Here is a 14,992-nt window from a genome sequence, read left to right on the forward strand (position 1 = left end):
CAAGAATTCATAATTATAAACTTGCATTTATTTTAGTTATGATTCTTTATGGGTCAATGTATTCAACCTAGCCACACTTTTACTTTAATTACACACTTTTTAACGTCTTTAGAACATAACCCAGGCACTTAGTTAGAATTATCAGAAAAGAATGCCCTAGCTGCTTCATTAAAACAATTATTGATACACACAAACATTCTATTTTTTTAAATAAATATTTTTAAGAAATAAAAAAATTTTCAATTTTGTAAGACATATACTTTATGTCCGTGAAATATTTCTTCTGACCCGTTACTCATTTTTTTCTATTTCATGATTATGTATTCGAACTTGTAGGGTAAGGGGATTTCAAAATATTATATATTTAAATTTCCTAACGTTTTCTAGATATTAGAATATCAATTGTAGCGTAAGGACATGGTAGTTTCAAAATACTATTATGTATTATAAATTGTTGATTATGAGGGTTTCAAAATGTTATGTATTGCAATTTTAAAGAGTTAAAGGGTTCCTAACCGTTATATACGACATTTTTGTCGTATTGACGAACGTCAATACATAATAAATACCAAATTTGTATTTTTCTACTATTTATTTGAAATTTTCTTTTTTTTCTTCATATAACTATTGTTCTATTATAGGAACGAATCTCGTGGAGATTATGGAGTGACCAAAGGAGAATACAAAGTTGCCCTTCCTGACGGTAGAGTTCAGCTGGTCAGCTATGTAGGTACGTATCATGTGTAGAGTAGCTACGCTTCTAGTGTTACTATCTTAAAAATCAATATTTACCTTGTAAAATTGAATTAAAATGGATGCATTGGCCAATTTGGTTTTAATTATGGAATAGCCGGCCAGAGTAAAGACAAAAGAGAGAAATTAGAAAATTTACAGCTCAGCACCCAACGATGCAGTCAGACTTATAGCTCCCTTAGCCACCCATTAAGAATTAGTCGCAGCTACAATAAACTTCATGAATTCAAGAAATCAGCCATTATCAGCCGCTGCCACGAAATCTTAATTCAACCACATTAAACTATTCTCAGACGCACGGCTGATATATAGAAAAGATTGCTTTTCATAACAATTGCGCATTAACGACAGACAATTTTAAACCGACTTTTAGAAAAGCTACACCAATAAAAAAGATAAATCTCATTGTCATTGCTTTGAAATGAAGTTGATTTAATTTAGAAATTATGATATTTTGGAGAAATTAAGGATTTAAAAAATGACACATAAGATGCCAAATCCGAATTAAAGTATAAAAACCACGTATTGAAATTTAAAAGTCAGATTTTTTCTAGATTCATTTTGATTTTCAATTGCGTGCCTACTCTACACAAATTTGGGTATGCCAGTTCACATCCGTCTGTCAAATACCGTTTGCAAAAGATTTTAATTTGAACATTTTTAATTACCAAGTGCTTAAAATTTATTTAAATAAATCATTAATTGAATGTGCCTTTTCTATCAATTTTTTCGTTTTGTGCTACTTTAGAATATCATCGTTCTGTTTTTATTAAGACTTGAGCCAAATAATTTTAAAATTTTGCTTATTCATTTAAGCTTAATCACTTCCCTAAGTTAGAGAAAAAGTTAATGACTAGACATTAAAAGGAAAATATATTATGAAAAATAAATGTTTATGAGACTAATATCATCTTTTTAAAACTTTACATCTTACACTGGGTTTTGCGCGATGAGCAATCAAAACTTGACGCTTACATAAATTTAAATTAAGGGTTTTGTGGGATGTATATTTCATCGGAAGAAATTTTATTTAGTCTGTAACTTTTCTATTCATCAAAATAAAAGTTTAGTTATTATTTTATTTTTATTTTTTTTAATTATCTCCTACTTTTCTGTATCGGGGTTTTTTTTGAATAAAAATCCCTAGAATTTATAGACATAAGTCTTTTAAACATTTTCAACATATAGTAATCAAAAGTTAGATTGGTCAGTAAGAACAACAACAATATTTATAAAATAGTTTTGCTTATACATATGAATAATAATTTAACATTTCTACATGGTTTATGTTTACTTAGATGGATCATTATGCAAATTATACAAATATTTACAACACCTTTTACATATTATGAATAAAATAAGAATCCATATGGTCTTACCCCGATAAGTAAATAAAATTATAAATCAATGAACAAAACTTCATTGAAAACAAGGATGACAACATCCAAAAAAGCGTTGTCCCTGAAACGGTAGGACAAACGAACATTAACACTTGTATAGTGTCAGACAAATAATCAGAATATTAATGCTTAAGTGTCTAAACATTATTGTAAGTAAATTTGTTGCAAAACTTCTCTTTTACAGGATACTATTTAAGGACATCTTACATGTTTAGGACTTGATTCTAGAGATGTTTCACTTAAAAATTTTACCTTGTGGTAATAGGAATCAGTATTCCAAAAATCAGATATATTGGATAATTATGTCACATGAAAATGAATAGGATAATTTCTAATAAATTTTCTCTAACATTTTCTGCTACAAAAGGCTATACTAAGTACAATACAAGTGATAGGTATGAGAAAAATTTATTTATTGTTCATTCTCATTGGATACAAGTACATAAAGTGTAAATCTGTGAAATAATGATTGCAAGCTCGAACCAAACCCTTCCCTGGCCAGCCTTAACTGAACATCATGTCTTATTTAAATTGTTAGGCCATAAATTTAGATGTTTGGAGCGTCCCTGCCTAGAATTCACAATTTTTAAAAGGGCTGACAAGTTGTTTAATAACATGAATGCTTTAATAAACTTTCTTTGGTTAAAATACAAATAACTTGAAAGTTTATCAATCAAATCTTGACGTCACTGGATTAAAAGGGTTGACCATGGAAAGAAAACGTAGTAGCGGGTTTCGTCGTATTTTCACAGTAGCTTTTGATAGGTTATTTTAGGTTAGGTAAATGTTATTGTTAGGAAAAAGGCACGGAAGGGGCTAAATGTAGGAGAAATGTTTCTGTGAAAATACAACGAAACCCGCTACTTCGTTTTCTTTCCATGATCCATGGGGTTTTATTAAGAATGATATAATGTGAATAGCAAGTGTATTCCTCTAATAATTATCAAAAAATTACATCAATTGCATTTTTCAGGAAGTTTACATGTCATTAAGGTTATAAACCCAGAACCACTTCATTATGCAATCTACATTTTCCTGGATATTTTGGCTACGGTAGTCCTTAAGTGTACAGCTTTACAGTACATTGTTTCTATTTGTTAAAGCAACACGTATGATAAAAGAAATAGATTCTTTTTAAAGTAAAATGCTTATATTTCAATCAAAATCTATATTTTTGTATTTTTTACTGATCCACTTCATTATGCAAATCAAAAGAAAATCAATGGGAAAACGTTTGTTTTGTACTTTTCTCCACTTTTAAAAAATGATTCTGATAAAATAACAATTTTTAAAGGGATTTATGCATTAATTATAATGAAAAACAGTTTAAGGTAGATTTTAATGATTTTTCTAGATAAGAAATAATTGAAAAAAAGAAATTCTATCCCTATCACTTTAGAGGACAGCTGCCAACCCCCAGTCTTATGGATGAAGCTTAATACATGTTAAAGATAAAAATTACCCTGAAAAGTATACAAAAATGTTTTTTGATGTGTTAAAAAAAATCCATCTCAAAATCTTGATTTTGAGGATGATGGCCTTTAAGATGCTCTTACTGGTAGTGAAGGTGAGCTAAATGTTATCTAAGTACATGACCATTACAACAACTTGTCTATTAACCTATGTACCATTTTTTGTAGTCATAGCAGCCTCCAGTGGAGCCTCTCGACATGAAATATAACCATTATCTAAAAACTTCATTATTTACTTTATGAATTTTGGTAATTAAAATTGCAATTTTTTTCTTTTTTAATATTGCTTGGCTGGAGGCTGCTATGACTACAGAAATTGGACCATAGTTCAATATATAAGTTTTCTTCATGGGCATGCACTTTGATAACATTTAGCTCACCATCACTACCAGTAAGAGCATCTTAAAGGCCATCATCCTCAAAATCAAGATTTTAAAATGGATTTTTTTTAACACATCAAAAAACATTTTTGTATACTTTTCAGGCTATTTTTTATTTTTAACATGTATTTAGCTTCATCCATAAGACTGGGGGTCGGCAGCTGTCCTCTAAAGTGATAGGGATAGAATTTCTTTTTTTCAATTATTTCTTATCTAGAAAAATCATTAAAATCTACCTTAAACTGTTTTTCATTATAATTAATGCATAAATCCCTTTAAAAATTGTTATTTTATCAGAATTAATTTTTAAAAGTGGAGAAAAGGGCAAAACAATCGTTTTCCCATTGATTTTATTTTGATTTGCATAATGAAGTGGATCGGTAAAAAATACAAAAATATAGATTTTGATTGAAATATAAGCATTTTAATTTAAACAGAATCTTTTTCTTTTATCATACATGTTGCTTTAACAAAATGGAAACAATGTACTGTAAAGCTGTACACTTATGGACTACCGTAGCCAAAATATCCAGGAAAATGTAGATTGCATAATGAAGTGGTTCTGGGTTTATAAGATCCAATATTATATATGTCCCGCCAAAATAGATTTAGTTAATCAAATCTATTTTTATCAAGAAAGGTTGATTTTATTTGTTCATGAAAATTTTGCATAAAGATTTTTGTTTGTGTTGACATCCATGAACTTAGTATGCATTCTTGGAAAATTCTCATTACTATTTGGTCAACATTCAATAAACAAGGATAAACATTTACAAAACATCATCAAATAACAATAATATGCACCATACCAGGGAAAATCAATCACAACCAGAAAAGTTATGAATTTTACTATGTGTCATAACAATTTGATTTCTATTATTTATAAAACTTTCTAAACGCTCAGACAAACTCCTAAAAGACTAGTGGTGAAGCTGAAATTCTTTGGTAAGTTTAGTAAGGTAGTTTTTAAAGCAAATGATCTTAAAAATGAATTTAATATTTTTTTCCTTAAATGAAAGCTTTGTATAGATTTGTTTTTTTTTCATCTCAGAGGTACACCACTTAGATGCTTGAGACTAAGCCGCTAGCATTAAATATATTGTAAAATTATAAACCGTATAAGCTAGTCGTGTTTGAATATTCTATCATCAAATCATCATGCATTTCAAACATATCAGGGTTGACAACATTTATGTCTCTAAAATAATGAATTTTATGTTTGAATAAATTTTACTAAGCTTTTGGAGTTGAGAACCCACATTTTTCATCAAAATTATTATAATGATTGGATTGCTACTTAGCCATACTAGCCTCTAAACATTAAAGCCTCACTCTAAGAGCAGGTTGGAATTTAGCTTTCAACATTAAAGCTTTTTTTGGGAGGAAGGGGTAGCCTAAACCCACAAGAAAAAAGCCCAATTTGTCTTCGGGTTACAGAGATCTTACGCTTCAGATAGATGTACAGACATTGCTATGCTTTGTATTAATAATAAACTTTTGAACTGATAAAAAAATTTGTATCCGTGTTTGTATATGAATTTTAATAGTGACTGTGCAAAATTGTATGTGCGGCATTTTCCTTTCATAAACAGAAAAGTTCATGATTCATAATTGACATTATTTTTTAGAAAGATGTTGAAGAGTGATATATGTAGAATTCAAGGATACTTCACAAAAAATTTTAGCCTTCAAATTGTTTTAAAACCTTACTTAAAATTGAAGCATTGCATTGGTATTCTTATTTATTTACCTCTTTTAACAATCTATTTTTGTTGCCATCTGGCTCTTGTAAGATATTTTTGGCCTTGTTTTTTCTTGTGTCCATCTCAGTCATGGAGATTTGCTTTTCATTTTGATGTAAGAGAGACAATTTTGTTTAGATTTTTTTTTCAGGGAATTTCAAGTCCTGCAAAATAAGATTCAAGCCTGTCCAGAAAAAAATCTATGCAAATATCCAGTAGAACATCCAACTTCTTCTAAATTGTTTCCTTTCATCTTCACTAAAAGATTTAGAGCACGGAAAATTGGATTTTTTTTCATTACTGCGTTACCTACTTATCTGCAAATCGCATTTATTCTCTAGAAAAATGTTTGCACGTTTTAGCACCCCAAGATAAAGAAAGCCGAAATGCAATACCTTTGACCCCACATAGGGCACACAGGGCCTGCAGGGGGGGGGGGTAGCATAGGGCTCGCAGGGGGGTAAGGTTCAATAATAAAAAGTGTACTACAGTGTGGCTATGCTGCTCACAGTGTTTTAAATTGAAAGTTGGAATATTTAGTTAGTGTATTAAAGTTAAATTTAGATTTTTTGTTCAAATAATTCGCAATTGGCAAATGAGAAGAGCAAAAAAATACAGTTATTACCTAAAAAAACTTTTTCCAAAATTACATAAAAGTTGTTAGGCTCAATATTATTAACCTTTTGTCTCAGGGGCCTTTGTTTTTAAACCCCAATAGATTTAGTTTGAGCTAATAAAAAATATTTTATTCTATTTTACACTTAAGTTAACTGTGTAGTTTATGTATGTGATGTATGTATATTTAAGTCTTTAGATTTGCTGATCTGTAGTATGTTTGTCTGTGCATATGTTTACTTTGTTTTAGTAGCGAAGCTCCTACACAGGAACAGTGTTTGTCTGTACTTCCTTATGTAATGATTGGGTTGTCTGTTTTTACAATTTCAAACAGCTTCGCTTCTATGGATATTTGTAGTTTTTTTATTATCTAAGATTTTTATTTTGTGTAATTTAAGTAATATGTTAAGAATTTGTCCGCTCTTCATTTTTAACTTCTATCATCTTTCTTTTTTGTCTACTTTGTCTACAACTTTTCCACAATCCACAAAATCACTGTTGAGACAATATATATTTTTGGGGTATATTTGTGGTAAGCCGAAGCGTTTCAGCTCACCGGTTGCGAGTTCGAATCCAACGAGCCCTAGCCTTGAAGTATTCTACCAAAACAAACTAGCAGGATTTAGTCATACAGAAATTATATATTTAACTGAATACATTTACAATGGATGTTTACTATATATATACAAATAGATTATAACAATAGGTTAGGTTTGAAGGGGGAGTGGGAGACAAGGGCGTAGCCCGCGGCGGTAGACAGTCTGTGGGGGTAGCTGTGGTAAAAGGGAAGGCACCGCCTCCCGGTTGTATAGTTGCATGAGGGGCGTGTGATTACTGCGTGTCCGTGTCCCTCCCCTATTTAGCCAGTCCAGTTTGACCGCTGCGCAACGGGGTCATCTGCGGTCATGAGGTGGATGGTGATATAATAGGATTAGTGCAGAAGGCTTGTCATGATAAGCCACTGCGTAGCAACTCTGTAAACTACCCGTCCGTCTGTTGCCGTATTACCACAACCTCCCCTTCAAGGGCTGCGGGGCTCCCGAGCCACCAGGCCTTGAACCTGGGGATACGGCAGCCTCTGTCTGCGCACGACAACATCTTCCTGGGGCACAGCTCGGTGTAGGACAGCTCTGGCTATACATGCTCCGCAGGACACTCGCTGCTCAGTTTGGCTGTGGTTGGATATCAGCATTGTCAACTCCCGGTTGGCTTCCAGCCGCGGGTTGGCGACAGCCAGGCCCCGTCGTTGGAAGTTTGGCCTTGTTTGCAGGACTAGTTCTGTCTCGGCTGGTAACTGGACACGGAGGCCTAGGCTCACTCTGGAGGCTCCCAAGGGGGGAATAACGATAGAGGAAGGCGCGTAGAATTCCATGGGGGCGCCTGCCTGGTCCAGGTTGCTTGGCCTCTTAGCTCCCACTCGGATGGGGACGGCTGTCATCAGTAGGGGACACATCGCTTCAGCTTCACCCTCTGGGGCTGCCACTTCCATCTCAGTGGCCGCTTCTCCTCCTGCAGGCTCGCTGCTGGCCGGCAGGGGCTCCATGTCAGCATCAGGGTTCCAGATGGCATCCCTAGGTGGCTCTGGGGCTGGCAGCGGCAGCGGTGGTTCGTTGGGTTGGTGCTGCAGGTTCTCTTCTACAGGGTCACGATCCTGGCCGCTAGGCTGTGGGGCGGCGTCTGCCGGCTGGTACACTGGAAACTGTCCTGGGTCACTAGTTGGCAGCGCCGCAGCTCCGGCTGGCAGCTCAGTGGCGTCCTCGTCGCCGTCCAGGTCGCCTTGGATGTCTGTTGGAATCTGCTGGGCAGTTACATCTCCGGTGTATTTGCGCAGTCGGCCTACATGCGCAGTGATTTCCGAGATCTTGGCTGTTGGAGAGGCAGGTTTGATGACGTAATGGACGTCTGTGGCTTGTCTCACTATCTTCCAAGGGCCAGTCCATCTCTTGGTAATCTTGGCTGACTTCCCTGGCACCAGGCGGGGGGCCAGATACCAGACCAGGTCTCCAACTTCGTACTTGGCCGTGCCTTCGTAGGCGGCCGCGCTCCTTTGGATGGTTCCCTCCTCTCGCTGCTGGATTGCGTCGTACACGGCATGGTAGCGTTGCAGGAGAGCTTGGACGTTGGCTGGGACTGAGGCATATTCAGTGTCTGGCAGCCGGAGTACCATGTCCACCGGGAGCTTGGCCTCTCTCCCAAAGTAGGCCAGGAACGGGGTCACGCCCGTGGATCTGCAGGCTTTGGTATTGTAGGCGAAGGCAATGGCAGGCAAGTGTGGCTCCCAGTTGTTGTCGTCTCTGTCCAGGAACAGCCGCATGCCTGTGTTGAGCGTCCGATGGAACCTCTCCACCCGGTTGGACTGCGGGTTGTAGGGCGGTGGATGTGTCAGGCCAATCTCGAGCTTGGAGGCCAGTTCCTTGAATACCTGGCCAGTAAACTCCATCCCATTGTCGGAGTGGATCTTCAGGGGACATCCGAACGTGGCCAGGTGGCGGTGCAGTAGGGTTTCAGCCACCGTGAGAGTGCGCTTGTTTGGGATGGCGTAGAGGCTGACAAACCGGCTGAACCCATCCTGACAGGTGAGGATGTAGCGGTTCCCGGCTGGTGTCTCTGGCAGGGGCCCCACCAGGTCAATAAACAGGACTTGCTGTGGATACCCCTGGCGGGAGGGCACGTGTATCCCTAACTTCAGCCTCTCCTTGGTGACCTTCTGTACACACTCAGGGCAAGTCTGAACCATCAGGCGGACGTCACGGGACAGCCATTCTCGTCGATTCCCAGGGCTGCGAAGCGTCTGGCATACTGCTGCTCGTCCCGGTCCTTGCCTTGCAGCTCAGCCTTAGTTGGGGCCTTGCCGTCGGCCACCCACTGGCGGACACGGAGCAAGAGGGGATCCTGTGTCTGTGCCTCTAAGACTCTGGCCGGGTCCAGCCGTGCTGCGGAGGGTCTGCCAGCTGCAGGCTCCCCTAGCTGGCAAAGGGTGTGAATGTACTCAGCCTGCTCTGCTAATTCTTCGGCGGTGGCTGTCGGCATATTATCGTCCTCCCGGCGGCTGAGGGCGTCAGCATTGGTGTTCTGGGTGCCAGGACGATGGCAGACAGTGAAATCTAGGGCCGCTAGCTCCTCCTGCCAGCGGGCCACCATCCCTGTGGATGTGTTCAGCGACTTCATCTGTAGCAAGGCTGAGGAATCAGTGTTGATCTGGAAGCTACGGTAGGACAAGATGCCGTGAAATTTCCGAATTCCATACATGATGGCGGCCATCTCTCCCTTCCAGGATGGGTAGCGAGTTTCAGGGTCAGTTGTCTTGCGCCCCACGGCGGCAATAAGCCTCTCCTTGCCGTCCTGGCATTGGCTGAGTATGGCAGAGATGGCGCGGCTGCTGAAGTCTGTGGTGAGCTGGAACACGGCCGGTAAGTCAAACCTGGGTGGCGCTCGGATGGGGGCTTGGCGAAACTTGTCCTTGAGCTGTACCAGCTGGGCTTCCATCTCAGCCGTCCAGGTCAGTGTCTTGGCCGTTTTCTGCCGATTCATCTCGTAGGTGAGGTCGGCATACTCTGGGATGAACAGGCGGTAGTAGCTGAAGAACCCCAGGAGCGCCAGCAGGTCCTTGGGGGTGATGGGGGCCGGCCAGTCAAGGATGCGGTCAATATAATCCTCTTGCATGGCTATCCCCTCACGGCTGAGGGTGTGGCCCAGGTAGTCTACTTTGGCTCGAAACAGCTTGGTCTTGGCTGGCTTGAGGCGGATTCCTCCCCTGCGGTGGGCTTCCAAGACTTCCCGGAGCCTAGCCAGGTGGGCCCAGGTATCTTGGTGAAAGGTCAGGACGTCATCAAGATATGACTGGAGGTTGGCCGTGCCTAATGGGTTCAGGACCCCTGCAATAAATCTGGAGTAGACAGATGGGGCTGTAGCTAGGCCAAAGGGCATCCTTTTCCATTGGTACAAGCCTCTGGGGGTGGTGAAGGCGGTGCAGGGCCGGCTGTCCTCGGACACTCGGATGGTGTAGTACGCAGCCACCGCGTCTAAGGCACTGTAGACGCGGTGTCCCCCGGCTCGTTCTACCAGCTGCTGGATCCTGGGCAAGGGGTAGCTGTCCAGCTCAAGACACTTGTTGAGGGCCCTGTAGTCGACAGCCCAGCGGGTGCTCCCGTCCTTCTTCTTGATGGGCACCAGGGGGCTGCTCCAGGCGGAGTCTGAAGGCTCTATGACTCCCTCTTGCAGCCAGGTGTCCAGTTGCTTCTCCAGCTCAGCCTCCTGCCGTGGGTTCAGATCCCTAAATCTCTGGCGGATCGGCTGGGTCCCTGGCTTGAGGCGCAGCTGTAACTCTACTACATCAGTGCAGCCGGGGGTAGAGTTTGAGAAGACGTCTCTGTACTCTGACAACATGGTCCAGACCTCCTTCTTGAGCAGGGGGTCCTTGCGCAGAAATTCGTTTTCCTCCATCTCAAGGGCTGCCCACAGCTCCTGCATATCTGGTGGCTCAACAGGCTCTTGGAACGAATGGATACGAGGGGGAGGCTTGTCAGAAACCTCCAGGATGTCGGGCTTGACCAGCTCCCCAGCCACGGGGAGGCCGGCGTTCAGCAGGAGAGGCATCTCCCCCTCATTTACCACCAGCACTCGGAACACGCTGGCGGAGCCAGGCCTGTGTGCATACAGGCCTTCTGGGATGACAAGATACTCCCCAAACCTCTGTTCTGGGGCAGATAGTTGGATGGCATCCTTGGTACGGTGTCCCACTAGTTCAACAGGGACAGCCATGACACCGCGGCCAGGCAAGACCACCCTCTTGGCCGTACGGAGTTGGGGTGGTTGGCCATCGGTTGGAGTGACAGCGCTTAGCCTGTACATGGCTGGCACGGGGTCAGCTTCAGCTCCGGGAGCCACCGGCCGCGATTTGACAGGCTCGGCGCCGGGAGGGACTGAGGTGTCGGAGCCATGCGTGGCTCCGAGGGCGTCCGGCCACGATTTGACGGGCTCGGCGCTGGGAGAGGCCGGGGTGCCGGGACCAGCCTTGGCTCCGTGGGCGTTCGGCCGCGACTTGACGGGCTCGGCGCTGGGAGAGGCTGATTCCTGGGGGTTGAGCGTGGCTCCGGGTGCATCAGACCGCGACTTGACGGGCCTGGACTCGAACTTGGCCGGTTGGATTGCAGGGGGCCCCAGGTAGAGGGGGCCAGGTGGACACGGCTGGCCGTTGATGAAGGTGTCGGCGGAGAAGATAGGCTCTGGAGGGCTGGAAATCTCGGGAAACGTCGTTGGCAGGTTCTCCAGAGGCACCTTGGGCACTGGGGGCAACCCCATGGCTAGCAGGTTGGTCCCCCGGTGGGCGTTCAGCGCAGCATCCACCCAGTGCGTGCCTTTCTCAACTACACGCGGCTGCTCTGGCAGTGGGCCTGGCAGAGGCCCCTCGTAACTCAACTCTCTCTTGGCTGTCTCCCGGTCGATGGGGACGCCACGGAGTGGGATAAACTCCCCACGCACCCACAAGCAGGGGGGTTGCATGTCGAAACAGAGCCTAGTTCCGAACTCTTTGAGAAAATACCCTCCTAGGTTCAGAGGGTGTGAGAGATTCGGTACCACAGTCACGTGGTACAGATGGAGTATAAGAGTGTGTGAAACTGCCATATATAATTCATATAATTTTCCAATTACCTGAAGGGGCTGCCCTTCCTCATTAGCAGTCAGGATTTGGGTGTTGTCTGGAACCAACATGCGCTGCACGCCCATTGTGTGCATGAGGTGTTCCGAAATGACGGCAGACCCTGGTACACGGTTGCCAGAATCTACCATGGCATCAACCTGTACGTGCTGGGCAGGGTCAGGAGTAGGAAACCTCACCCTGATGTGGCAGGGGAAGTGGAGGTCCTGCCCTTGAGACAGGGGGGCCTCCCGCTCGGCTGGGGTCGGCAGAAACTTCGGCGGTGGCCGAACCGCAGCTATGGTAGTATCGCTTACCATGGTGTGTGTGTGTAGGCCGCTGGTGGTGGCTTATACTGTAGCTTCGAATCACTAGAGCTTATCAATTATCACTGGGTCAACAATTTTATATTTCTTTTTATCACTTGGTTGACATTTATACACACTTATGTGTAGTTATCACTAGGAGCTCTAGGTGTGATTCTGGAAGCACCGGCAGCAGGGAATGTCCGTCCTGCAAGGGTCAGATGGATGGCGGCGGCAGGGAATGTCCCGTCCTGCAGCGCCGCTGGTTCGAATCCCGAAAGGTGGCGGCAGGGAATGGCCCTTCCTGCAGCGCCTCGGGTTCGAATCCTGGGAGGCAGCGGCAGGGAATGTCCCGTCCTGCCGTGCCTTTGGCTCAAATTCTGCTATCCGTCGCAGTGGTAGGCCTTACTTGTGTGCTGAAGCTTCGCAGCCACACATTTCCTTCTCAGGGAGACCAGCACTTAGCTGTCCGTCTCGTAGGTTTGGCCTGGGTGTCCTGGGGCTTGTCCCAGCTACACTTGCCAATTTAGACTCAGTTTTGTAGCCGTCTGAGCTAAATTATCCGATTACCGTGGCTGCGCACCTAGCGCTACTCCTACACGGTACGGAAAAACGCCGTAAACTGGCGCTTTTAGCAGGCTAAATCTGCTTGCCGTAGGCCAGAGGCCTACATAATGTGTTCAATTGATGGAAAATCGACCTAAAAAGGCCGTCTCACGGGTCAGTTGGCTTCTCAGTTGGCAGCTGACTGTCCCCTTACTTGCAAAAGGGTCCAATCAGAGGTAGAATAGGCTAATTTCTGTAGGGCTCGATTGAAACACGCTGACACCAAGATGTGGTAAGCCGAAGCGTTTCAGCTCACCGGTTGCGAGTTCGAATCCAACGAGCCCTAGCCTTGAAGTATTCTACCAAAACAAACTAGCAGGATTTAGTCATACAGAAATTATATATTTAACTGAATACATTTACAATGGATGTTTACTATATATATACAAATAGATTATAACAATAGGTTAGGTTTGAAGGGGGTGTGGGAGACAAGGGCGTAGCCCACGGCGGTAGACAGTCTGTGGGGGTAGCTGTGGTAAAAGGGAAGGCACCGCCTCCCGGTTGTATAGTTGCATGAGGGGCGCGTGATTACTGCGTGTCCGTGTCCCTCCCCTATTTAGCCAGTCCAGTTTGACCGCTGCGCAACGGGGTCATCTGCGGTCATGAGGTGGATGGTGATATAATAGGATTAGTGCAGAAGGCTTGTCATGATAAGCCACTGTGTAGCAACTCTGTAAACTACCCGTCCGTCTGTTGCCGTATTACCACATATTAGTATCCATGTTAGAGTAGACTTGTTTTTGTCTCATCTATATGGAAAAAAAGAATCTCCGAAATTACAGAAATTTTCATGGAAGCTTAAAATAGGTTCTAGAGTGGATTTAGTATAATAACCTTGAACGGCTTCACAAAATAATTAGGCCCCTTATAAAAAATTATTAAAATAAAAATTAATAATTTTTTTTTCTTCAGATGAACTATCCCTATTGGTTTGTATATGCATTTGTGCGTGATTAAAAAGCTACCAAAAAAACTGCACACTTTAAAGATTGCATTTTTATGGATTATTCACTTTTTATTGGGGGGTTAAATTCAAATAAATACAGCATACAATCAGAAAGATACCGCTAAAACTTTTATGGATTTTGCATTTGTATACTTGTAAAGTTTTTTCCCTATATATTTCTACTAAATTTTTAGATCTCGTTTATGAAAATTAATATTATTTCTTAGTAGAAAAAATCCTATAAAACTTCTGGGGTGTTTTTTATTTATATGCATGTTCTTGTAATAATGGAAATAACAAGAATGACAATCTCCATATTTCATAAGTAAGGAAGTTTATCAATATAAAAATAAGATATCCAAGCAGATTAAATAAAAGGCGAGTAAAAGAGTACATTTTTATTCTTCATGAAAATATTTAAAAAAAATTTTTTTTTAAATATCTTTGATATTAACTAAAAACAATGATAATTCCCAAGCAGACTAAGCATAACAGACAGACGGACGAACATTTATCTTCACTCACAATTTTGTCCCCCTATCTTTCATAAAATCCTAAAAAATACAAATTTACATATATTTATTTATATTTCAGCTGATGAAGATGGATTCCACGCGACCGTATCGTACGAGGGCACCCCCTCCTACCCCGCCAGCACTGAGTACAGCAGCAATAAGAAGAATCCCTCACCTCACCACCCACAGTCTACTTACAGGGATCATACTTTACATATTTTTGCTAAAAATTTCACCATTTTGCTAGTAAATCATGTAAAATACCTACACAACATAATTTTTTGGGGGGTTAGTCTAGGTTAGGTAAGGGTGAAACAAACCCTACAGGTTTAATGATATCTGAAGGAGCTTTGAAAATATGATGATACTAGAGTTGGCTCGATATAATTATCTCCCTATTGGCTAGTTTTCTATATGCATATCTATTTCTCAATAAATCTATTTTCCTCACCCGGCATTACTATCTAAAAGAAAGTAAATATTTAATAATTTAAATGATTTTAAAAAGATTTTTTAAATTATATTTTTTCCTTTACATTACCATCACCAAAGGGTTAATGATGATGATTACAATTTTAGTTTAATATTTGACCACACAAAATGTCGCCACAATCGAA

The 14,992-nt window shown here is 41.9% G+C and overlaps 1 protein-coding gene across 1 annotated transcript in view; it reads left to right on the forward strand.

Annotated features, from left to right (window-relative positions):
- LOC145322273 (uncharacterized) overlaps nt 1-14,992 on the forward strand; it is a 152,058-nt gene that overhangs the window by 107,884 nt on the left and 29,182 nt on the right. Inside the window, exons 9-10 of the mRNA XM_080164152.1 lie at nt 642-730; nt 14,455-14,573. Of these exons, the coding sequence (XP_080020278.1) occupies nt 642-730; nt 14,455-14,573 (208 nt within the window). The remainder of the gene's footprint in view (nt 1-641; nt 731-14,454; nt 14,574-14,992) is intronic.

The sequence above is a fragment of the Acartia tonsa genome, chromosome 6 (genome assembly GCF_053477335.1).
Source record: "Acartia tonsa isolate MP-2025a chromosome 6, ASM5347733v1, whole genome shotgun sequence".
NCBI classification, from domain to species: domain Eukaryota; kingdom Metazoa; phylum Arthropoda; class Copepoda; order Calanoida; family Acartiidae; genus Acartia; species Acartia tonsa.